The sequence below is a fragment of the Oncorhynchus clarkii genome, chromosome 10 (assembly GCF_045791955.1).
Source record: "Oncorhynchus clarkii lewisi isolate Uvic-CL-2024 chromosome 10, UVic_Ocla_1.0, whole genome shotgun sequence".
Lineage (NCBI taxonomy): Eukaryota > Metazoa > Chordata > Actinopteri > Salmoniformes > Salmonidae > Oncorhynchus > Oncorhynchus clarkii.
The window spans coordinates 56,287,029-56,312,540 of NC_092156.1; the positions used below are offsets into that span (position 1 = coordinate 56,287,029).

The window sequence follows — 25,512 nt, forward strand, 5'->3', positions numbered from 1 at the left end:
ATAGATGCTCTTCTTGGGTCAACTTGACCCTACTCCTCACAGCCAGTCCACAGATGATCCTCTAAAAGCTGGACAAGTACAGGAAAGGAGAGGGGAACGAGGCCAGTCGGGCTCTGGAGAGGACGTGTGAATGCTCGCTTTCCCGGTGTGACCCAAGCAAACACGGCCTGGACAGCTTGACATGAGGCTGAACGTCACAGGTAGACTCGACTCCCTCCTCTCGGTCAGTCCCGAAGTCCACACACATACGTGAAATAAGCCTGTGGCTGGCGAACACACACCTGTTGAGGAGTGTTTATGTTGCCCAGTTCTGTTTTAGAAGTCCGTTACATTATTTTAGTGTAGGAGTCCATGGAAAGATCACATCCCTAAGCACCACGTGGCCCTTCTGTGGTCTCCTGTACTAAATGTTACTGAACCTTTAATTTATCCCCCTCACTACCATGCTAACAGGGCCACTCATCAAATCAGCCCCTGACCCCTCACCTTTGACCCCTGACCTCTGCACCCTTGCCCAATGGGAGTCTCTGCACCTTTACCGCTGCTATTTTTCAGAAGGTGTCAGTCTCTCGCCTAGAACTGTGCCGCTGTGTGTTACAGATCCCTCAGCCTCTCGCTCTGCTCCGAGAGGTTAAGGTTACTAGTAAACGGAGGTAAATCTTCAACACATATGTCTCTCAATCGCTTTCTCTTTTTCTCCCTGTTCTTTTTTTATACACTGAGTGCACAAAGTATTAGGAACACGTTTCTAATATTGAGTTGCACCCCCTTTTTGCCCTCAGAACAGCCTCAATTCGTTGGGGCATGGACTACAAGGTGTCAAGCATTCCTACAGGGATGCTGGCCCTTGTTAACTCCAACGCTTCCTTAAGTTGTGTCAAGTTGGCTGGATGTCCTTTGGGCGGTGGACCATTCTTGATAGACACGGGAAACTGTTGAGCGTAGGAAAACCCAGCAGCAGTTCTTGACACACTCATCCCGGTGCGCCTGGCACATACCCTGTTCAAATGCACTGAAATCTTTTGTTTTGCCCATTCACCTTCGAATGACACACACACACAATCCATGTCTCAATTGTCTCAAGGCTTAAAAGTCCTTCTTTAACCTGTCTTCTCCCCTTCATCTACACTGATTGAACTGGATTTAACAGGTGACACATGTAAGGGATCATAGCTTTCACCTGGATTCAGTCTGTCATGGAAAGAGCCGGTGTTCCTAATGTTTTGTGAACTCTGTGTATATCTATCCCTCCTACTACTGTCTTTCCATTCTGTTTTTCATTCCACATGTTTTTTTGCCTTTTTGATTTGTGCTGAAGTTAATGGTTGGTGTATGACAACGCCAGTGGTCTGTTTGGATTATCTATGATCTTCCTTTTAACTTCAGGTGATGGGGAAAATGCCTAAACGGAGTTTATTTGTTTATAAATGTCTGTTAATATCCAAGCTAGCTTAATGTTAATGCACTACGTGTATTAACTGTTTATAGTAAAAAAAAATCACAGGGTGGTATATACTCACCGTTTTCATAGTATTTGTGGATCTTTTTCAATTTTGTGCTTTCTCATGGCTGACTTTCTTCAAGCTATAGTTAGTTAGGTGTCATTTTCCATTCACAACACTTTTCAAAGGGTTATTTATCTGAAGAATATGGACTTCCCTATGCTTGGCTGCCTCTCTCTTGAGTTGACCTTAGTACTCCTCTCCCATTTGTTAACATTGTCATGTTAAAGGGCCTTAGCTCCCCCACCAAAGATGAAGGTTAATGTGCCCAGTCGTTTCCTTTCCTTGTATTCTATCCCCTTCATCACTGACCTAAGGACTTTAAAGGTGAAAGTGAAATATCAGAGCCCTATCCAGTCCTATCACCCATCATTGCTTGTGAAGGTCAAGGGAAGAAAGGAAGTTTTTTTATTTTTTATTGGGGATGTACTGTAGTAAAGCAAAGCTCCCATTTCTCCCACACAAGTGATTCATCTGTCTCTCCTTTTAGCCTAGTCAGCAGTAACGAAGGCCACTACGGTAAAGTCAAGACAGGAGCTCTGGTTAGATAGGCACTCTCACGTGAAAAGCATTCCTGCTGCATTCACACGAATGATGGTGATAAAACCACGTGTCCTGCTGGCAGAAACCGTACGTGGGGGGTGCTGAAGAGTTGCTAATGTAACAGGGATGATTGGTTTAAAGGGGATGTATTCTAGGCTATAACCACCTCAAGCTGTCAGTTGTGGTACCTTTTTTTATTAGCATTAAGACTCTCGACCTAGCGGACATTTTGTCTAAGCAGTCCAGTTCGGACCAAACCATTTGCCATTCAGTACGGGGGGCCCACATTAAATTGAGTTGTGTCAAGGTGTGGAATTCCCACCTAGCTGTGGCAGTGGAGCTGTGCCACAGCACGACTGCTGACCAATGCTCCGTCAAAGTCGTCATAAGGTCGTCCGGGTGACGTTTGAGTAAGATTGAGTTTGGTACTGATAGGTGGGAAGTAGGTTATGTTTTGGTTTGGTCGGGGTTAGTGGGGGAGGTGTATAACAGTGTCATTGGAGCCAGAAGCAGCCAAGCCATTGGGGTTAAATGTCACCGTTCACAGCTGTGAAATGGGTGTGATATCACACTGTTCGTCCCAAATGACACCCTATTCCCTATATGGTGCACTACTTTAGACAAGAGCACATAGGGATTTGGGATATCCCCATTGTGAAATCAAATGGGTCTGTGGGCAGAACGGGTGACCTACCCGACCTCGGGCCATTTCATAGACCGTAAAAGATAGCAGATCCAATCCTTTTCAAAAGCCATTTTTAAAATGCCAAGTGGAACCACTTATGATGACAGACAGTATTTCCTGTGTGTGTATATAAAGAGTTCATAGGGAAAGGCCTGGATTCAATTCAGTGGTTATTACAATGACCGTAGCTTTTATCTTCCATCAACTCATCTGGATTGATTTATGACTTCAAAACTAAAGATTTTTAAAAAATGTGAAGGTTAAGATTGAATCCAGGATACCGTAGTCAAGATATTGTACAGGGGTGAGTTTCCTGAAAGTTTCGTAGCACTAAAATAATTTTTAATCCAATGTATACCAGGCTAGTTCAAAACTGCAGCACTGCCATCAATGTCTGTTTCTACAGCGTCTAAACAGTTAAATTTGACTTGCTTTTATTTCCGTGCTGGAGATTTGAATGGACATTGTTAAATCAGCCATGTTTTTCTGCCCTGAATGCTCTCTATCTATACAGTTGCTCACTTCCTGTTTCAGGGTCTATTGACTTGCCACTGTATCTGAATGTACTGTGAGTGCAACTGGCGAGTTGTAGCGGCTCCTTTTACTAATTGAAGAGATGCTGTGTTTCTCTGCGTTGTCCCTGCAGGTTAAGGCACCAGGCGCACAAGGAGCTGTATGCATACAAACAAGTAAGAGGCCCGTCGTCTACGCACGCGTGTGCACACACACACAACAATACATGGTTTATTTTTCTCACAGTATGTCACTGTAGCCTATAAATCCTCTGTTGCTGAACACACACATTATATAGTACACACCCTTAATATACATACTGTAGAAGGCATCGAAGTAAAAACAGAAGGATTGTGGTTTTTGGGGACTCGCCCTTAATCAAATGTACTGCCAGTTTTAGCCAGCCAGCGCGCTGAAAAAGTAACTTCCGGTCGTAGCTGTACTCCTTCCTGTCAGAAGACATTTCCAGATGCTGTGCGTGAAATAGCAGCAGGAAGCATTGATTTTGTTGATACGCCTTTTAAGTGAGTGGTTTGGGCTTGGTGCTGAGCCACACAGGACCATAACTGCCTGTAACTGAACTGAACTCTACTGTCCATTCACACATCACCATTCTTCTAATACAAAAAAAAAAAAAAAAAGAGTATTGGATTCACTTCTGGATGTTTCCTTTGAGAGAAAGTGTGTTTTCTGTTGTCTGTTCTAATTGCATGCTTTTTTTCTCTCTTTTTTTTCCCCCTCAGGTTATACAGAAGGAAAAGGTCAAAGAGCTAAATTTGCATGAGGTAAGCACTTAACCTTTTTCTTGTTCCATTGTCTTGTATTCTATTGGTTACATGGGCTTTGAGTTGATATTGTTTAGCATTGCACCAGGTGATGAAACTTTTTGTTGTTGTTATTGGACCAGACATGGACATTCTGTAATACGACTGACGAGCTCGGCACACTCTGTGCTGTACTTCCCTAATGTAACATTAGCAACTGTGTTTGGTCCTCGTACTGAACTGTGCTTCTCTCAAATGCAACCTTTCAGACAGCAAACGCCACGTGTTTGTTTCACCATTTTTTAAAAAAATGATTGCAATTACGTTAGGGTTTGCGTTAGGCTCGGCTCCTTCGGGGGTATCTCACTGCCAGAGCGTGGATCGTGTTGAAGCTGTAATATGTCACTTTTTGGGGGGCGACCCTTACCCAATTCACATAGAAATATGAGTTATAGATCTGTGGTTCTCATTGAAAGCAAGTCTAAGACGCAGTAGATATGTTCTATGTGTGCTATTTACTTTTGGTTTTGTACACCAGCGGAAAATACAACGTTTTTGGGTTATGGAAAATCTATTTCACAGTGGTTTAGATGGTACAATGATTCTCTACTTGCTTGTTTTGTCACATAAACTGAAATTAGGCAAACTATTCACATTTTTGCAACCAGGAAATGGCGGAGTGATTTTTGCATAGTGCACCTTTTTTTAAGATCGTAATAATTACCGGCATTGAGCAAGGTACTCTGTACCAATCCCACCACAGGACGGAAACACAGAACCAAACAGGTGGAGGCTGTGGTGGTGGGTGGGTACAAGAAAATGCAACCGCATACTATCGCGTATCCAACAGCAGTAGAGAATGTGAGTAAAACTTGATCAGCTTAAATATACCACCATATTAAGGTAGAAAGTGTTTGTAGAATATGATTGGTGGGACGTCAGCTAATGCATATACTCTGGTTTCCTGTCTGAACAGGCTGAGCTTCATAAACTGTAAAGTCGCCGTTGGTCTGGTGTTTACATTGTTTGTTTTGGCGTTTACTGCTGTGTTATATGGGTCCCATGACATACATTTAGGCTACTTATTGATTTAGAAACGTGTGATCTTGATGAAGCAGATGTATCATTGTCGTCTGAAGCAAACTGGTTGTTCAATAACCACAAGATCCCTTAGGTTTCTCTTGAAAAATAGATTTGTATCACAACTAGACTAACCTTCTAAAATGACAATGTTGTTTACATAGCGAGGGAACCCCTTTATGCAAAGTGGACCTGTCGAGACACATTTTGTTGAGCTGTCAGCAGACTGTTGTTGTTGTATCTCTCTCATGTTTAGGGTATCCATGTCAGAAGAGGCACAGTGTGTGTGTGTGCCCGCGCTTGTGTTTTTGAGTGTGTCCTGTCCTCTCATTATGCCATGTCTGTCTCTGGAGCTTGTTACAGTCCATCTGTTGCGTCGGACAATGTGTTGAAGTCATGTTAGCCCCTTTTCCACAGATCTCCTTCATAGCCTCAGAATGGCCCCTGTAACAGGGGCCAGGGCTATGTCATTAAAAGTGGGATAGCGCTACAGTATGCGACATGTGTGTGCCTGTGTGTGTTTGTGAGCGTGTGTGCGTGATTGTTGGACAGCCAAGTTGTTATGCATTACTGAAAAACACTCACCAACGCTGGCCGGGGGAATGACCCATTTTATTGGAAGGGCCCTGTCCAAAGGAAAATGTTTTGGAAAAAGTGTATAGATTGCGCCTCTTGCAGCTGTATACGTCTAACCTTCGTTTGACACAGAGCATGGCTACAACAGCGTTGAATAACACTTGCTGGCAAGGTACAAATCTGTCGTTCTGCCCCTGAACAAGGCAGTTAACCCATTGTTCCTAGGCCGTCATTGAAAATAAGAATTTGTTCTTAACTGCCTTGCCTAATTATATAAAGGTCAAATACATTTAAAAAAAATAATTGTATCCAGCTGAACATAATAACCCTTGTAAATACACACAGGTCTACAACCTCACACACACACCGGTACATCACTTTGTGTCCTTGTATGTGTATGTTGGACAGGGGTTGTATTGTGCGAGGAAGCGCATCCGCTCAATGTTGTGGCAGTTCAGTAGTGGTGTCCTTGATAGTACTCAGCCAAACTATTACAGATAGTGTTGCTGTGACGTTGCACTGTACAGCCGCAGCAATGTAACATTCAAAGAACATTAAGGGAACTTTCTAGGCCTAAACGTTGTGACAAAGTAGCATATTCAAAATGTAGGACTACTGTATGTGGCTGAGTGTTGAAATTAGCAAGCTTTGACTCGACTTTGGCTCTCAGCTCTGTTTGACTTGCCGTATTTTACTTGCGATACTTCCCAGAGCAAACACAGGCCTACTTTTGAATTAGTCAGCCGATATCGTTTTGATAAGATAAGCCTAACTCTGGCATTGCATCACAAATGGCACCCTATTCCCTACATAGCATAGTGCACTACTTTTGTTCTGAGCCTTTTAGGGACACGGTCAGGGTCTATGTTCACAGCACTACTGATGATCTCAGGAGCATGAATGAAATGCCATTACAAGGGCATGGTTTGGTAGGAGCAGAAATGCTCCCTGTTTGCCAATAATTGCCTATAGATTAAGGTAGGCTTTTTCAGTTTGAACGCGCGCGCACACACACACACACACTGCTGTTTACGAGCGTCGTAATGGACGTCTGTGATGACCAAGGGACTGTGACCCTCAACAGTAGTTTTGTATGGGCCCCTGGGGGTGAATCACTGTCCCCATTACGCCCCCACATTGTCCCCATCAACTCAAAAGCTATTTGTCCCTGGTTGTGTTTCATTCCAGAAGTATGTCCACTTCTTATCTGCCATTGGACAGATATAGCCTAACCGATAGCTTAACTTTGCCTAGTTTCCTTGCCATACAGCTTTCTCTTCAGGGTAGAGTGGAGGAGGCAACTGGTCATCTGGAATGAAACACAGTCCCTCAACTCTAGTTCAGTGCAGTTGTAGAGGGGAGAAGGGAAACTTGTCAGGAATGAGATGCAGCCCATCTCACCTCAGTGCAGTTGTAGAGGGGAGAAGGGAAACTTGTCCGGAATGAGATGCAGCCCATCTCACCTCAGTGCAGGTAGCCTAGTGGTTAGAGCGTTGGGCCAGTAACTGAAAGGTTGCTAGATCGAATCCCCGAGCTGACAAGGTAAACATCTGTCGTTCTGCCCCTGAACAAGCCCGTTAACCCACTGTTCCTAGGCCATCATTGTAAATAAGAATTTGTTCTTAACTGACTTCCCTAGTTAAATGGAAAAACAAACAAAAAAAACGATTTACTCAGTGGAAAAACTCCACTAGCCTCAGCCTGGATCTCTGGTGACCCCATTTCCTGCCCAGGGCAGAGCTGCTTACCCTCCAACCCATAGCCTGCCTGGGGGCGCACACACTGACCAGTACACTTTCTGACACACACACACACCTCACCTTCCATCCCCACTTAACAAACTGCTCATTATGCCAAAGGGTTTTATTTTTTACCTTTATTTAACTAGGAAAGTCAGTTAAGAACAAATTATTATTTATAATGACGGCCTACCGGGGAACAGTGGGTTAACAGCCTTGTTCAGAGGCAGAATGACAGATTTTTACCTTGTCAGTTCGGGGACTTTCAGTTACTGACCCAACGCTCTAACCACTAGGCTACCTGCCGTCCCTCTTTAAGTGGCTACGTGGGATTAGAACTACGCAGAACGGTACAAGGAGAACTTGATTGTTTGGTTAATAGGAATTGTATCTCACAAACTGGCCTAGTCTGAACCAGCGCGAGACGTTGTTGCTGATCTTGGGTCAGTTTAGCATTTTCTCCACTAATGGTTAAGTATATGATTGGGGGAGGGGAAACTAGATCTGTACCCAGGGGAAACTTCAGACGGAAAACAACCCCAGCAACCTTTAGGTGGAACGGTAATAATGGAGCCAGACTGAATAAATGAATTTGCCGTCATGACTTTTCATGAGGCCGTTGGCATTTGGAGCAGAGCGGTTGTTTTTCCAATCAGACACAGGCTGTCTGGCTTTGTTTAAATGCTAGCTATGTGGATAGTGGTCTGTGGTGTTGCTAAATTTTTACAAGAGCAAGAAGGTAAGTCTTATGTAAGCTGGAATGTGGAGCAATGGGTGGCCAGTTGCCAGGGCCAGTATTTCATAAAGCGTAGGATCAGGTCCCCTCTAATCTTTCGCGGAGAGAGACATAACTGACACCGTGGAATCTGTCGGGACTGTACGGGATGCGTAGATAACGAGCAGCAGTAGTTGGGGTTATTTGGACAAATCACGTTTTTGCAGGTGTTGGCGTCTTCTGAGTTTCGGAAGGGGAGGGGACTTTCGGCCCGTGTCTTGCGAAGAGAGAGGGTGGAGCTCCTCGTTCATTATCATCTGAAAGGCAAACCTGATACTAAATCAGCACTCCCACTGAGACGCTTTATCAATATGGGCTGAGCTGGAATCAAAGTGAAGAGACGCGAAATAGCCTAGTAAATATTCTTACTGTGTAACTGCTGTACATCTTGTATCAAAAGCGACAACTTGTTTACAACGGGATGATTTGAGTTTATTTTAACATAGCAGTTACATAGTATAAGATAGAGAGTCTGACATTGTGAGTGCTCTCTCTATCTCGCCCACCCCCCTCTCCTTGAGTGGAGTGACTATCTTTTGATAAAAATGTATTCCAGGATTTGCAGTGGTTGGAGTCGTCGGGATGTTTTTTTCCCATGGCGACAGAGCTCAGTGGTCTCGTAAATAGTCATATGATGACCGCTGTCTCCAGTGTCCCTATGTCCTGACTCTCAAATCAATCAAATGTAAAAATAAAGCCTAAAGCCCTTTTCACATCAGCAGATGTCAAAGTGCTGTATAGAAACCCAGCCTGAAACCCCGAACAGCAAGCAATGCTGGGAAAAACTCCCTAGGAAGAAACCTAGAGAGGAACCAGGCGCTTATGGGTGGCCTGTCCTCTTCTGCCTGTGCTGGGTGGGGATAGTACATGGCTATTAAGGCCAGATTGTTCTTAGATAAAGAGAGAGAGGCGCGCGCACAGCAGGTGATCAGGTCAGGGTTGAAACTGGAGCAGCAGCACGACTGGGGACTGCCAGTAGTCCTGAGGCATGGTCCTAGGGCTCAGATCCTCTGTATGGAAGCAGGCTCCTTAGACTATTTTCAGTGCAGGTTGCTATTGTAACCCTGGCTACATCCAGAAACTGCTTTCCCGAATTGAGCACAGCAGCACACCAATTTATTCTAGTGATTGTAAGACATGTACATGCCCTCGTACACTCGCACACGCTGTGAGACCTGGGTGTGTGCTGTACTGAGCTCAGGAGGAGGTAGTGCTGAGATGTGCAGTTTGTTCCATATCGTGCACACAACTGTCAGATTTAATGCACTGCTCATCTCCGTGATTTAACTCTCACTTGCATAGATACCACACACACACACACACACAGGAGTAGGTGATGCTGAGACGTGCAGTTTTGGGCCGTATCTCACACACACCATCCTAGCTCATCACTCCTCTCCTCTCCTCCCATTAGTGTAACAACGTAGTTAAAGAGAGGGCAATGAAAGGAACTGACACCATTGATCTAGTGAATGAGAAGGAGTCAGGGTTAGTGTTCAATGGAGCTCAACCGAGAGGATGGTGTCTTGTCTCGAACTACACCCTAGAGAGAAACCTTAGAGGGCTTAGCCGGTAGTACCTCTTTTCATCCCCAGCCCCAAGCTAGTCTGTATTGAAAGGGGGGGAGAAAGGGAGAAGTATGCCTTTTGTCCTTGAAGTGTAGCACTCCGAAGTAGGTCCTGCCCCGACGTAATACTGTAGCCAAAATGGCCGCAGACAAAAAGCTAGGCTCATAGAGTTGGATAGAGGACACATTTGCAAAGATGTGACCTCTATCCAACTCTATGGCTAGGATAAACAGCACTAGAGGTTATTCTGTATTGAGGGAATGTTACACGCATTCTTGAATTTAGCCTAGTAACTCGCATAGAGGTCATTGTGCAGTGTTTAGTGAGCCTCCTGGGCCGTCGTCCCAGGACAGATGTCATGTGTTGTACTGATATGGATTGAAAGTACCCATGGATATAGGGATGCACTTAATGACGCAGTTGTAATGTCTGGGGTACAACATGACTATCTTTGTCTATATAGAGTTTGTGGTGGTTAATTTCTGTATTATTAAATGAGGAGAGACAAACTTATCACACAAGTCAGAGTTATACTTAAACTGAATCTTTATTAGTGAGAGCTTTGCAATAGCAATGGCTGGTTGATGAATCAACCTCAGAAGATTCGTCGAGAGCCACAACACAAAGGCTACTGAGATCTTTTATAGCACAGATCCACCCCCTAGTCTACATAACAAACAACAGATGTTTGGAACGGGTCACAAGGTGAGACTTTTTAAATGAGAAAGGAGTGTCCGGTATCCAGATAGCATTCGCTATAAATTATCGTTCAGTTTGGCCCCTAAGACGAGGCTCCGATCTCATTCCTGGTACTTCATAGCACAAAAACACCAACTCATCCAATGGCATAAATCAATTGTTAACTCCAGATACTCTCATCTCAAGTAAAACCCCTTCTTGACCACACGCCTGGACAAGCTGATTGAAGGGACTGAGCCTCTAGGTCATACACTATCCAGGGATAAGTGCAACATCAGAGATGATATACAATGGTTCCAGACACTACCCCGCACATCTGTTGTCTCAAACCTTATTTCCCCCAAGGCCAAAGGAAGGAATGACTGGCGCACAGACATTGTGGAGACAAGTAATTGGTTCACCATTAATCACGCCATCCCTTCACAGGGTTTAAGAATAGGTAAAGACACATTCACATATGAAGACAATGTTCCCTCCTGTCCTCTTCCCTTTCTGATATTCTGCATAGCACCAGGGACATGTGAAAGATGAGCCTGACGTCTACCCTCTCTGGGCCCCAGGTGACTGAGCCCCAGCTGAGGGAAGAAGTGCAACTGCCAACACTAGAGTCTGAAAGAATACATTCTAATAACAAGTATATCATATAAGCATATTATGCAGATAAGACATCTTAATTATCTATGTTACCCAACTAATTCTGATTCGTCTGCCACAAGTTACAAGGGTGATTCTTCATGAACATTGTGGAACCATCACTGGCAGTAATGCACACACACACACACACACACACACACACACACACACACACACACACACACACACACAATAGTGCTGATAGGTCACTGAATGGGGAGTGTGTGTGTGTACAGCAGCACTGACAAGCTAGCACTGACAAGCGCCATCCTGCCTCTGTCAGTACCGTTGTCTTGTACCTTCTCCATTGACCACTGACAGACAGACAAAGATCTCCCAGCCCACACATAGTCCTATTGTGACAGTAGGGCTAATCCTTCCTCACTGCCACAAACAGACTACTCCCAGTCATTGTCAACACACACACACACACCAACCACTGCCTCTCAGCACGCTGCTCAATCGAACATGCTCAGCTGATACAAACAGGGTGCGTCCCAAATGACACCCTATTCCCTACTTAGTGCACTACTTTTGAGCAGGGTCCATGCGATTCAAATCAAATGTAGTGGACTATATAGGGAATAAGGTGTCATGAGACTCATGCATAGACTAATTTCTCCTGGGGGTGTCCTATAACAGAGCCGATTTGGCTTTGGGCAACTAAGGTGGGTGCTTACGGGTTTTCAGAATAAGGTCTGTGCATGTAGTAGTAGTTCTTAACAACAATCCCTGCATCAATATTGCTAATGCAGAAGTGATTGAATCCAGCCCTCCACAAAAAGAGACTTTTTAAATACCCAGGCGAGTGTCCCTCTCTCTCCCTGTGTGGTGTTCTCTTGTCTTACTACACAGCTAGCATTTGCTTCAGCTTGGCCAAACTAGGCTATAAAACTAGCTTTTAATGGTCTTGTTTAGGCCTATTTGCCTAGCGGTCTGGGCTGGCACCTTTACGCAGGAAAGTACACACAGTACACCGCACCCAGCTGGGCCAGACTGGTTTGGGCTGAGGAGACCCTTACTGGATCGAGTTTCAACTGGTTTTAATGGCTTGTGTGAAGTTGAGGGCACAATCGACATTGTGTGTGTGTGTGTGTGTGTGTGTGTGTGTGTGTGTATCGTATGTAATTTCTGGATTTAGTTGGGCTGTGATATAGATCACACCCCAGTGCATTTCTACAACACTCCAGGTGCAGAGGCCTCTTCTGTTTCCACTCTCCAGAATGCTCCCTCTAACGTCACAGTTTAATGAAAACATTCTACTGTTTGAGGGAGAGGCTTCTTTCTCCAGCCCGAGGAGTCTGCTCTCGAGGTGTGTCGCCACTCTTTCTAGGCTTGAGAAATCACATATTGAGGTCTGGCATGAGAAGTGGTATATCGAGATGATGGGTTCCAGGGCCTATATTCAGAAAGCATCTAGTAGGAGTGCTGATCTAGGATCACGGTTCCCCTGTCCATGTAGTCTTATTCATTATGATCTAAAAGGCAAAACTGTCTGATCCTAGATCAGCACTCTCTGAGAAGCTTCAGGAATATGGGCCCAGCAGTGTACAAATCGTATATATGTGTCGACGCTCCCTCCTCTGGCAATGCCCAGACATGTTTTAGTTTGAGATACTGACGTCTGTCATCCTTGATGCGTTGCCATAACGGTACATACAAAACCCCACTATCTCGAAGCTGTTTATGTTGTTTGGTTTTTCTGCCCTGCTAGTGCTAACAGCCCTGTTTCTCCCTCTCCTCTCTCTCCTTAAACTTCAGCTACAGTGACTGTGGTTGTTTTGCTGCCTTGCTAACCCTGTCCTGTCCCCCCCCCGCCCATCTCTCTCCGTCTGTGTCAACAGATATGTGCGGTGTGCTTGGAGGAGTTCAAACAGAAAGACGAGCTGGGGATTTGCCCGTGCAAACACGCCTTTCACAGGAAGTAAGTACACCAGAGGCCTGGCTGATGCCCACACCCTGTACACAGAGCCTGTGGATGGAGCCTAGCCCAGTTAGGCCTAGCCCAGCTAAGCCTAGGCAGTCTTCCACTCAGCCCCAGTCTCACAATAACATTAAACAGTGTGGTTGAGCCCCATTTACATAACCCAATCTAATAGCCACACCCTGTACACAGAGCACCTTTCCCATCCAAACTGCGATTCTAAAATATCACCCAGTTGCAGGATAAGTTCTGTTGATGAGCATATATGGCTAGGCGGACCCAAAATGGTGCCTCCCGCCTCCTCGCACAAAGTTACATCCACACAGTGATTCCAGCTCGCTCAGCCCAGTCTAATACACACACACACACACGCTGTATGCAGCCCTATTCGCACAATAACAAGTTCCGTTGATGATGAGCATGTGGGTCCAACTAGACCCAAAATGATACACAGGGCACCTTTCCCATCCTAACTGTGATTCCAACTCACTCATCCTAGTCTAATTCACACACCCACTGTACTCAGCCCAGTCGCACAATAACAATGATATTGGTCTGTTGTTGATAAGCAAGAGGGGCAAAGTGGATCCAAAATGGTGGACGTCCTCTTTACACAGAGTGCCTACCATCAACACAGTAAGTCCAGTGATTCCAACTCACTCAGCCCCAGTTGCACAATAACCGTAATATTGTGGACCGGACCCTTCCTCACACCAAGTCAAACATGTTATGATAAGGATGCAGATGTGATGGTCCCTTTACTGCCATTTCTTCACTGCTATCTACAGTACCCGCCCCCTCCAAGGTCTCTTAGTAGAGCAACCCAGCACACGGCAACAGAGTGAAAGACTGAAGAAATCCGTGAAAGTGTGTGGGGGGGGGTGAGATTAATGCAATGGAGAGAGATTATGGGGAAAGGAAACTACCGACCGAGAGCAAGTGAGAGGGAACACAATGCAGCGCTTGATGGATTGGAAGTCTCTGGTGGCCTGGGGCCAAATGAGTTTCCTCCCACCAGCATGACAATTTAAATTGGGCTGTTTACGTCGTGCAAGCCTCAGCCTAGTTTTTACTACGTGTCAGGAGCTGGGGCGAGGCCCACTCAATCACAACACACTGGCTTGCATGTCAACACACTCCGCTGTGTGTGTGTGTGTGGCCCTCTGGGACTGCAGAGAGAACTAGATGGCACTAGAGAGCAGAAGATTTATAAACCTCACAGGGGTTGAATGCACCCCTCTAGTAGGTGACCGTGGGAAGGAAGCACAGTCCCTCTCCCCCTTCACTCCTGTGTGTGAGTCCCTTCCCAACCCTGTAGGACCAGAGTGTACCAAAATAGAACTGCCAGCCCCACTGTCAATAATTAAGTAGCAACGAACACGCCACACCGCCCCCACTTACTTCTGACTGAGTCATGGGAAGAAGCTCTAGTTGTGCTTCCCAAATGGCACCCTATTCCCTCTTTAGTGCTCTACTTTTGCACTCCATTCCCTGTTTAGGGGTGCATACATTTTGCACCCTATTCCCTATTTAGTGCACTATATCGTGCCATTTGGGACGCACACCCTAGTCTAGGCCCCATCAACCTACTGTACTGTCTCGCGCTGTAGTCTCGCTGTCTGTTCCGTTAACAATGCATAGCGCAGATCATCCTTATTCAGTAGGGCTGAACGTGTAGGTAGATGGCTGCAGATAGAAATGGAACACACAGAACAGGTAGACAGAACACACACATTCAATTTGTATTATACAGTTACTGAGCTATTTCTAGCTGCTGTGCGGAACAGTCTGCCCTGTGGAATAAGCCCCCTGGTCTCCCAGTGCTAGCACTTTGTGAGCAGTCAGAAATAGAATAGCTGGATCAGTTGCAGCAGTCAAAGAGCTGAACTGAGAGGGCTAGTGTTTTAGAGAGACAACACTAGAAACAACCACACGGGTACACTTATAGTCTAGCCGATGTCAGTGTCACCCACATTTGCAAGTGATGACTTAAGCCTAAGGGTTAAGAGAGTTGGGTCAGTAACTGAAAGGTTGCTGGTTTGACTCCCTGAGCCGACTAGGTGAACAATCTGTCGATGTGCCCCTTGAGCAAGGCACTTAACCCTAATTGCTCATGTAATTCGCTCTGGATAAGAGTGTCTGCTAAATGACCTTAAAAATTAACAATCTTGTCTCTCTCTATCCCTCACCATCCTCTATCCCCCCCTCTCTCCCTGTTCTTCTCCCCCCCCCCCCATTGGTCTCTCTCGCTCTACCAGGTGCCTCATTAAGTGGCTGGAGGTGAGGAAGGTGTGCCCGCTGTGCAACATGCCCGTCCTGCAGCTTGCCCAGCAGGCGGGCAACACCATCAACGTTACCGTCACCGTGCCCATACAGCAGCCCCTGCCAGGCATGGAAAACCTGGTGTAGCGCAGACTGCAGTACACACACACACACACATACCTTGATCACACATGCAGCGTCATTGCATTTTTGGTACACCAGAAGTACATTCATTTCCAATGGAACGCTGTGTTTGCCTTGCATCATCGGACGTATGCATCAAAGTCTTTGCGTAGAGGGCTTGACAGAAATGGTAGAAGAAGGTGAAGGTGGGAACTTTTGTTGCACACATATCCAGATGATGCCGCGTACCATTTTGCGCAATGACGCTGAAGGGATGATCGAGGCGTTTTATATGTGATTAAGAGACAGGGCAGAAACACAACAGTGTTAAGGTGCGGACAGAGACTCACGGTGACGAAGAAGTGAATCTGCTGCATCTCCTCTCATCTCTCTGCCTTGGTGGATTCCCATAAGGATTTTTTATAATAACGGTTCTTTACTGACAATCTCTTTTTTTTTTTGGACACAGCCGTGGTCACTATTCTGACCGTTTCACAACCAAAGCACTTTTCTGGGGACACCAGCGCGTGACGAGTAAGAGGCACGAAAACCAACAACTACAACACGTTGAAATGAAAATGGCGTCATCGTTTAGTTTTCTTTTTTAACGACTAAACCTTAGTATTTCTTTTCTTTTTTTCTACAAGCACTTTAAAAATTGAACGCTTGTGAGGAGGTTGTAGTGGCAACAAGGTTATATTTTATTATTTCAATTAACTTTTTTTGTGTGTACATACAGAGCCACGTGAGTTAATTTTTTAGTTGAGTGGATACTGTTTTTGGGGGAGGGGGAGCATAATATCTTAAAAGGGACAGTAGCCTCCAAATGAATTAACGTCAGGATACTCGTGGGAAGCTCAAGGAACCGCAGGATTCTGTGGCCTGATCCACCCTCTCTCACACGCATACAAAAGTGGATATTGGAGGTGTGTGTGTGTGAGTGAAGGGAGGATCACCTCAGTACTTGGTGTGAATTAAGAGAGGATGGGTGTAAATGTGGGGTTGTGACCCGACTGATTCACCAGTGTGCATCGGACTCTGCGTCCCCTCTTGCATATGAAGGTTGTACAGTTTGTTACTCACTGCACACCTCAGTGTCAGTGTTCCCAAATGGCACCCGATTCTCTAAAAAGTGCACTATTTAGGTAATAGGGTGCCATTTGGGACACTACCTGTGTGTGTGTTTCAAAAAGGCTATGTGGCCACTGTCACGGTCTGCATCTGTCATTTCAGAAAAAGCTAATAGTTACTATTCTGTTGGGGTGGAAAAAAATGTGAACTAATTGTTAAAACGCAACAATGCCGAGTTCGTATTCTCATTGAAAGATTTTTCACAATGAGGTTTTGAGGGTAGAATCAAATTAAAATAGTAGTATTCTCTAGTGTAAACATAGAGCCCCCTGTGTGTGTCCCTCCCACACAGACAGACACACACACACCCGACACAAACTGTGGAGGGGTCCTGGCCTCTGTCACTTCCTGTGGACTGGCGATCAGGAAGTAAGAGAAACCCAACACCCAGAGCCCATGGCACCCCTAGAGCCAACATCCAATCAGATGCCTCCGTTACTGTTACATAAGAGAAGACTGAGCCCCTCCCAAGCCCACAGTGCTCCCAAACCATTACTCATTCAGCTTGTGGCAACGGAGCGCTATGAAAACGCATAGCTGGAAGATTCCTCTTTTGGTTTTATACAGTTAAAAATGTATCCCTCTCTTGCCGTCCTCGGGTTTGAGTTTGAATGAGGTTTAGCCTGATGGTAGTCTAAAACAACTAGCCCAATCTACACACTACATAGTAAACTAGAGTGCTTGATATAATGCCAAGATGATTATATTCCATATTGTCTCCGATGTGATTATGTTTAGAATCATATATTCTATATGCTAATCTTTACGAAACCTAGAACAAACACTGGTCCACTGAGGCAGTGGTGGTTCTTAAACTTTTCCAGCTCGAGAACCAAATTTTGAAATTGACCGTCCTCCCCTGACCCAAAAGGTCCTCCAACAACCCAAATGAAGAATAAATAGTGCGTGATTATAAATGTTTTCCCACAACTCGCAACCTACCTCTGACATGCCCAGGGCCCCAACCCATACAGTAGTTTAAGAAACCCTGCACTAAGGCATTTTGTTGCATTTTGACTGCTATACATAAAAGTATCAAACCAGACAAATTTGCTCAATTCATTTTATTTCCATTTAGTTTTTAATCAAACTTTTGACACACAATGATGGTAGTGAACGCTACAGGTTGACACAGCACTGCCTTGGAGCGTGAAAGGCTTGGTGAAATCGATCAAGTTGTGACTCTACGCAAACTAAGCAGCAAACCTCGTCTCTTGTTTGCTAGCCGTTACGGATGTAGCATGACATATGGCAGAAAAACTCATGGTCTTTTACTCAGCACTGAAAGAGCAGGACCACCCGCGCTTTCACCTCCTTCTCAATTCAGTCAACGACTCAAAGCTGCTTCTGGGATTAGTAATTACTTAACGCTATTTAGCCTTAGCTTAGCGTTGAGCTAATTAGGCTATGGGAGATATAGGCTAATTATCTAGTTCAAATTCTGGCAGCACTCATCATATCGGTCAACACACATACGTACGTTTCCAGCAGATGTCATTGAGCTGGTATTGGCCCTGGTTAGCAGTCGTAGAGAACAGCAGGCTCATTCTAGCACTTTCCCCAATCGCTCTCTCCACACTGGTGTTTTGTTCCCCTATATATATATATATATAAAAAATATATTTTATATATATAAAAAAAATATATTTTATATATATAAAAAAATATATTTTATATATATATAAAAAAATATATTTTATATATATATAAAAAAATATATTTTATATATATATATATATATATATTTTATATATATATTTTATATATATATATATATATATATTTTATATATATATTTTATATATATATATATATATATAAATATATATATATATATATATATATATATATATATATATATATATATATATATATATATATATATATATATATATATATTTTATATATATATATATATATATATATTTATATATATATATATATATATATATATATATATATATATATATATATATATATATATATATATATATATATATATATATATATATATATATATATATATATATATATATATATAAAAATATATATATATATATTTTATATATATATATATATAAAAAATATACATACACACACACTAACCCCTCTACCCTGGTGCTTTGTTGCACCACCTTTTGTGGCATCACTGTAGTAAAAGTGCTGTGTGATATTTTGTAACAGAGGGGAAACCGTGTCCCATAGGTCAGGGGTCAGCTTGTGTCACTGGTCACAGACTAGATCTAGGTGATTGGTCATAATAATGGTGTTAAATGCAACTTTATTTATAAGAAAGCCTGGTCTGTCCTAACAGGGTCAATTCGGTTCTTCCCTCTTAAGTGTTTGTACCTTTTCAGGAACCCGGGCTATTTCAGTGCTGAGCATCAGGCCCAGCTCTAGAACCACTGCGCTTGTGTCTCCTAAAAATAGAATGGTATTCTTAGAATTCTAGGTGTTAAGAACACCAAGTCGTTAAGGAAATGTTCTGTGTCCACTGGCTTTACCTTCGTACAACAACAGAGGGGAATCTTAGCCTAGCTAGCTGGTGAAAAGAATAGTAGGACATTTATTTCTTGCCAATATCAGAAACAATGTCTCTCTCCCGCCCCACCCAATAATATCTATTGTATTTGAGGGAGGAGGATGACAATTGTGATTATTGTATATATATTTTTTTACTTGTGCTTTACTTACGATGTGTGTTCATTTTGGCTATTTGTTTGAAGAGACACCAGTCTGTGTTTGAATGTGGAATGAGAAAAACCATAACCTTTTTATTGAAGGCTCCCGGCGTTACTTGTATGTGCGGGTCGCTTCGGTACCTTCTTGGTTCTTCTTTGTGGCTACACACAAAAATGAGCTACACAGGATGCAATGGAGGTGTCACCCTTTCTGTATATAACTCAAATATAGGTATATAACACACATCTTTGTACAAAGAGACTTCAACTCTGATATTAATCTCAGAACTCCAAAGTTTGACTGGTCCGAAGTTTATCTTTCGACAACTAGCCCCAGCACTTTCTTATTCCCTTAAGACTCCGATATTGTAACAGACAGCCAACAAGAACACAGCAAGTCTTGATGCTTCGTCCTCTACTATGTGTGGTTGTCTCTGAATTGACGGTTTAGAGGGAGATTTAACGATAGGACTGCGTGGGGAGGAGAGCGATAATGTGAAAAGCATGCGATGAAATGGCGGCTGCACTTGCAACCGATTTCAATAATTGTAATTGTACATAGAGAGTAGTAGTGTTGGTAGGACGACATACTGCATAAACACTTTTTACTGTGGAGGGGGTGTGCATTGTGCACCTGTTAGGTTCTAATTCAGAGTAAAAACACTCAACGGACACTATGAAAGCTTAACCAAGTTTATTCTGCCCAGAGGCTCCATACAGCTGCATTCAGACAAACACATGTTTCCACCACCACACGTGTGTGTGTATATATATATACTCCAATTTAGGCACTCCTCCTTCTCTCCAATCCTTACATATTTTATGGTTCGACAGGAAGACGAAGTGATAAGGGAGAAATTATGGTTTATTACCCTAAGGGGATCTGACCTGACCCTCCCCTTGATGCCTAATCCAAAGATCTCCGCCCGTATCCCCTCTAGCAATCCTGTGACTTCTTCCCATCCACCTAGCACATTCCAAAGCCATCTGGGTCCTACAGATAACCATTCACTTCTGATGTAAAACCCAGTCTCTAGGATAGCAATGTTCCAAGTTTAACCCAGAATCCAACACAACGAATAGTTGAGGATAATTCTTCCATTGAAAACACTGCATCTGAGCACTTATAACTGCCATTTGCCCATCCGAGAATTGCAACAATTCCAGACATTTTGTAATGTCTTCTTTCAAATGAGAGTTGAAGGTCAGAAGAGAACTCATCTATTATACCCCATAATTTCTTCCTGTGTAACTCCCTAATCCTTCCCCCACACTTCTCAATCCAGACAACATGGTTCTAGGTTCTCTCCGAGTCCTGGAAAGCATGTAGCCACGGTCAAGTGCCATAACAGCAGGCAGTTAGAGGCCCTTCTGCGAGAGGAAGGAATCATGTGTATATTCATAGTGAATAATCACCCATCGTCTATTAGTTATTACTGCGGAAAGTACCAGGCCAAATCTATTTGAAAAACATTGGGATTTTGGACAGTTGATGAATTTAGTGATGAATCACCCCACCGTAACCTCCATTGATGTCAGCACTGTTCCAGAGAACGCCAGGCTATTGGGCTGTAATATTAAAGGACTATGATGTACTTGTTTCAATATCATGAATTACTGAGAGGAAAGTGAGGCTCTTTGTCAGCAACCAAAATGCGTAATAACGGGCCCCTTATCGCATATCCTTTCTATAAGGTGCTTTTATCTCAGAAAGTATGTATACCCAGAGACAGAGGAACATCCCACTCCTTATTTATTTTTGTTTCAATGGAAGCCAATGAACTAAGTAGACCAGACCAAGCTGCGATCACATTGGTGTCTATAGTAGAGCCACTCCCTTAAGTAGACATTTTTTAAATGATAAATGGCCTGAGTGAAACACTTTTTTTAAATCAACCATCTGGCTGTTGGCAGCCATTTTGTGGGCCGGACCTCAAGGTCAACGCTGTGTAATTGGCCGCTTGGGCCTCAATAACATGTCACTGCCTCACTGAAAACTCTCAATGTTGTGTATGGTGTCTATTTATTCAATGTATAGCTCTTGTGGTGCCCCCCCCCCCCTCTCTCCCTTCCTCAAGTACATCCCCTGTCTCGCCCCTAACCCACTTTATCCAATAGCCACCACATTCTTCAATGGGTCAACCTACCCCACCCTGTGATAACCTCTCCCACCATCTTACCCCAACCTCCTGCTTCACCCACCAGCCCACACTTTCTTCCCTTGATGGGTGACCCTACCCTCCATGGGTCTACCCATCCTACCCTGAGATATAACATTGTTTATACAATTAAGAATTCTGCAGCAGAATATTTTTGGAGAAATTTGCTGTACAGTATTTGTAAGCTCTATTTTTGTATATTTAATTGACATTTTGGAGGAAAAAAATAATGAATGCATTTCTTTTGCTAATTCTGTTTTATTCATTAAAAAAAATGTTGCATGTGACTGACTTGAACTGTAAATAAAATGACCACGTTTTGGAAATAATGACTGCTTGCTATTCTTTATTAGTAAAGTTCATTTACATGGTTGTAGCAGCATCCTTAAAGGGGCAATATGGGATTCAAACAGCAGTAGGTCCCCGCCACATTTTTTGTAAACAGCTGAGGGTTGGGGCTGTTGAAATGGAACCACTCCAATCCCAGATTGCGACTTTTATCTTCCTGTGCGGTACAATGTTATGTCAAATAGTTAGCCAGATCTCATGATCCTGAACATGTGGTATTACGCCTGAGGGGTATACTAGGAAGGAAGCTATAATGAACAAAAATATATACCGTTTCAAAGATTTGAGTTACAGTTCACATAAGGAAATCAGTCAATTGAAATAAATAAATTAGGCCCAAATCTGTGGATTTCACATGACTGGGAATACAGATATGCAACTGTTGGTCACAATTTTTTTTTAAATTATTACAAAATGGGGTGTGGATCAGAACCAGTCAGTAGCTGGTGTGACCACCATTTGCCTTGTGCAGTTTGACATCTTCGCATAGACTTGTGGAATGTTGTCCCACTCCTCTTCAATGGCTGTGCAAAGTTGCTAGATATTGTCGGGAACTGGAACACGCTGTCGGAAGACGTCGATCCAGATCATCCCAAACATGCTCAATGGTGACATGCCTGAGTATGCAGGCCATGGAAGAACTGGGACATTTTCAGATTCCAGGAATTGTGTACAGATCCTTGTGACATGGGGCCTTACATTACCATGCTGAAATATGAGGTGATGGCTGCAGGTCAATGGCACAACAATGGGCCTCAGGATCTCGTCACGGTATCTATGTGCATTCAAATTGCCATCGATAAAATGCAATTGTGTTCATTGTCCATCGCTTCGATAACCCCACCGCCACCATGGGGCACTCTGTTCACAACATTGTCATCAGCAAACCGTTCACCCACACGGCGCCCATACACGTGGCATGCGGGTGTGAGGCCGGTTGGACGTACTACCAAATTCTCTAAAACAACCGAGGCAACTTATTTGTGCACAACATTTGAGAGAAATAAGCTTGGGATCTTATTCCAGCTCGTGATACATGGGACCAACACTTTACATGTTCGTTCAGTGTAGATCTACTCTGGGTTTTCTACAGCTAGCCAGCTTCAGTTAACTTCACATTCCAGCCCAGGCTTCATCCGTACTACAACGGTGGATATTGCTTTTCTGCCTGCCGCTAACTAGCAGGTTTGTAATTGCGCATGCATGCCGCACGTGGATAGTCCAACACTGAACTCTTCATTGAGACAATGATGTGACATCAATCCATGGGCGAGTTATTGCAACATTTTCATTTGTGCCGAAATCAAAATGAAAGAAGACACAGCCTGCTGAACTTGCAAGATATGGTGTGAGAGGCTTTTAGAAGTGCAGTCTTTATTTTATTACTTATCCCCATGCCGTCTTTGTACACAAGTACATTTTTTCCCCACCCTTATCGATTTGTATTAAATCATACAAAAGTTTGACTGTGCATCAGTGGAGCTCATCTCAAGAACATGGAAGCGCCGTTCTTGGGGAGAGTAGTGGGGGCAGGAGCGAGAACTGCCACTGACCTGACACACCCACTCAACCAGGAGTACCAACTCTTACCAACTCGAGCCGCCGATACAGAGTCCATCTTTACAAATCCCAGAAATCATCCTTTCCCACCAGTTAGTGGAGGCTGCTGAGGGGAGGACGGTGTATAACAATGGCTGGAAAGGAGTCAATGGAATGGTTTCAACCACATGTTTGATACCATTCCATTCACCATTCCAGCCATTATTATGAGCCGTCCTCCCCTCAGCAGCCACCACTGCCACCAGTATAAATCAAGTGAATAAATAACTGCTCAACTCCTCCCAGCATTGACAAACTTCATTACAGACTGTATCCACATGTTATTGCTTGTGATTTATGTATGCATGTATGCACCTATTGGTGATGCTGTGCTGTTAAGATGCATGACACATTTCCAGAAAGGGACACGCAATAAAGGTTGTATTATTATTCACATTTCAGATGCATCCTGTCATTACTAAAATGTGAGTAAAAAAAAAAAAAGATAAACATTTGTGTTAAACTTCATTTGAGGAAGAAGGGGATGACTCAATCTATGCGAGAGGGTAAAACGATCTGATTTCATTAGTCCTCAACTCACGACTCAAGACACTTCATAAATGGAGTTAGTTCAGAAGGATTCATTGCCATAGAAATGTACCTGGCTAAAAGGTGAGCCACTTTCATGGTACTGGTTATCCCGAGTTGACCAAAGATGCCTCAAACTTGATTAGTGGTATTGAGCTCTGGTATGACATAATACCAATGGTGGAAATGTATTCAAGTGGCTAATCAAGACTCTTGGCTCGCACACTGCATCGCTAGTTGCATAACACCAACTTTTACAGATGCAGACCCGCCCCAAACAAACAGCAACACTCCAAATGACATTGCTTAGTTTATAGCCGAACTTGGCAAGTAAATGCATGGTGTGAGTACTGTCATCGGTGCTGTATCCTTCCTGTTACAGTAACAGACTAAAGTGGAGGGGTGGTTTGTCTAATAGATGGAAACAAACCTGATAAGTTTACTCGGGCCGTTTACCATTGGACCATTTTTTTCAAGGTTCCTGTATGTGTCAGTGGCTGTTCTCTCTCTCTCGCGAAAGCATGCTTTTCCCGCGTGAGCTCACAGTTCCTCCATATTGGTCACGTTCCCCTGCCCAGACGTTGCATGCATCAACCAATGGTTGCGTGCCACGTCATCGACTGACAGATTGCTGTAACATATATGTGGTTAGCTGATACGTAAAATACCTTTGCAGGCGTTGTAAGATCTAGCAGGCATCAATGACGCCTGGGCAGAAGAATGCGCCCAATATCTGGCATGCTCATGTGAGAGGGGACAGTTGGCTCTGGTCTACTTATTGTCCCTTCCCGCTCACCCAGATTTTTTTTGCCAGTGAGATATCTTGCCACGGGGGCAATACGTAGACCAGAGAAAATGAGTGGAGTGTCACATCTTCCTTACCTCAGAGCTCCATGGCAACAACAGGCCTCAGAGTGTCTGTACTGTTCGCGCTCAACATGCTTCGGCCAATCAGAGCGTCTGTACCGTTCCCTTCTCTGGTGTTGAGTGAAATTAAGGATTGGCTGGTTTAGATCATTCAAACTCAACTCTGGACCTCAAAGCCAGTTCCATTGCATTTGTTCAACGTTCCCCTCTAATTAGGGACTGTTTTAGACCTGGGACACCAGGTGTGTGCAATTAGTTACCAGAACAGAAAACCAGCAGGCTCCAGACCTTGTAGGGTAAGAGTTTAAGGTATTTAGATTGAAGGTATTGAGTCTGATAATCATGTTGTACAGGATAAACTGTGATTGACTAAGATTATCACGAGAAATCAGCCAAAATCGTTTTCTCTACTGGTTTGGGACAAACGCATCGTATCGAGCATCTCAGAGCAAGAGTAGCGATTTAGGATCAGTTTTGTACTTTCGATCACAAAAGTTACATAGACAGGGAAGACATGACTCTAGATCAGCACTGCTACTCTGAGACCCTTTATAAATACGGACCGATTAGGGTGTGAAGTGCCACCACTAACTTACTACCTGTTGAACTAAACAGGAGTTTGGTGCAACCATTTATAAAGAATCCACAGATGTTTAATGTATGTTTTAAGGATATGGGGCCCAGAAAGTTAGCCTGGATAAACCAGACTGGACACTGCACCATTGTGCATCCCATCTTTCAGTACGGTGTAAACAGGCTACCACGAAAGCGGCCTGGATCTGCGCTCTAACGCAGCCCATTCGGATTCTTTGC

General features: G+C 43.8%; 1 protein-coding gene across 5 annotated transcripts in view; it reads left to right on the forward strand.

The window, feature by feature from the left end:
* Positions 1-17,406, forward strand: part of LOC139418801 (RING finger protein 24-like) — a 53,974-nt gene extending 36,568 nt beyond the window's left edge. For all 5 annotated transcript variants that reach the window (XM_071168512.1, XM_071168513.1, XM_071168516.1 and 2 more), the window contains exons 3-6: positions 3,377-3,419; positions 3,987-4,028; positions 12,922-13,001; positions 15,260-17,406. In XM_071168512.1, coding sequence (XP_071024613.1) covers positions 3,377-3,419; positions 3,987-4,028; positions 12,922-13,001; positions 15,260-15,410 — 316 coding nt within the window. In that variant the 3' untranslated portion in view covers positions 15,411-17,406. The remainder of the gene's footprint in view (positions 1-3,376; positions 3,420-3,986; positions 4,029-12,921; positions 13,002-15,259) is intronic.
* The last annotated feature ends 8,106 nt before the right edge of the window (positions 17,407-25,512 follow it).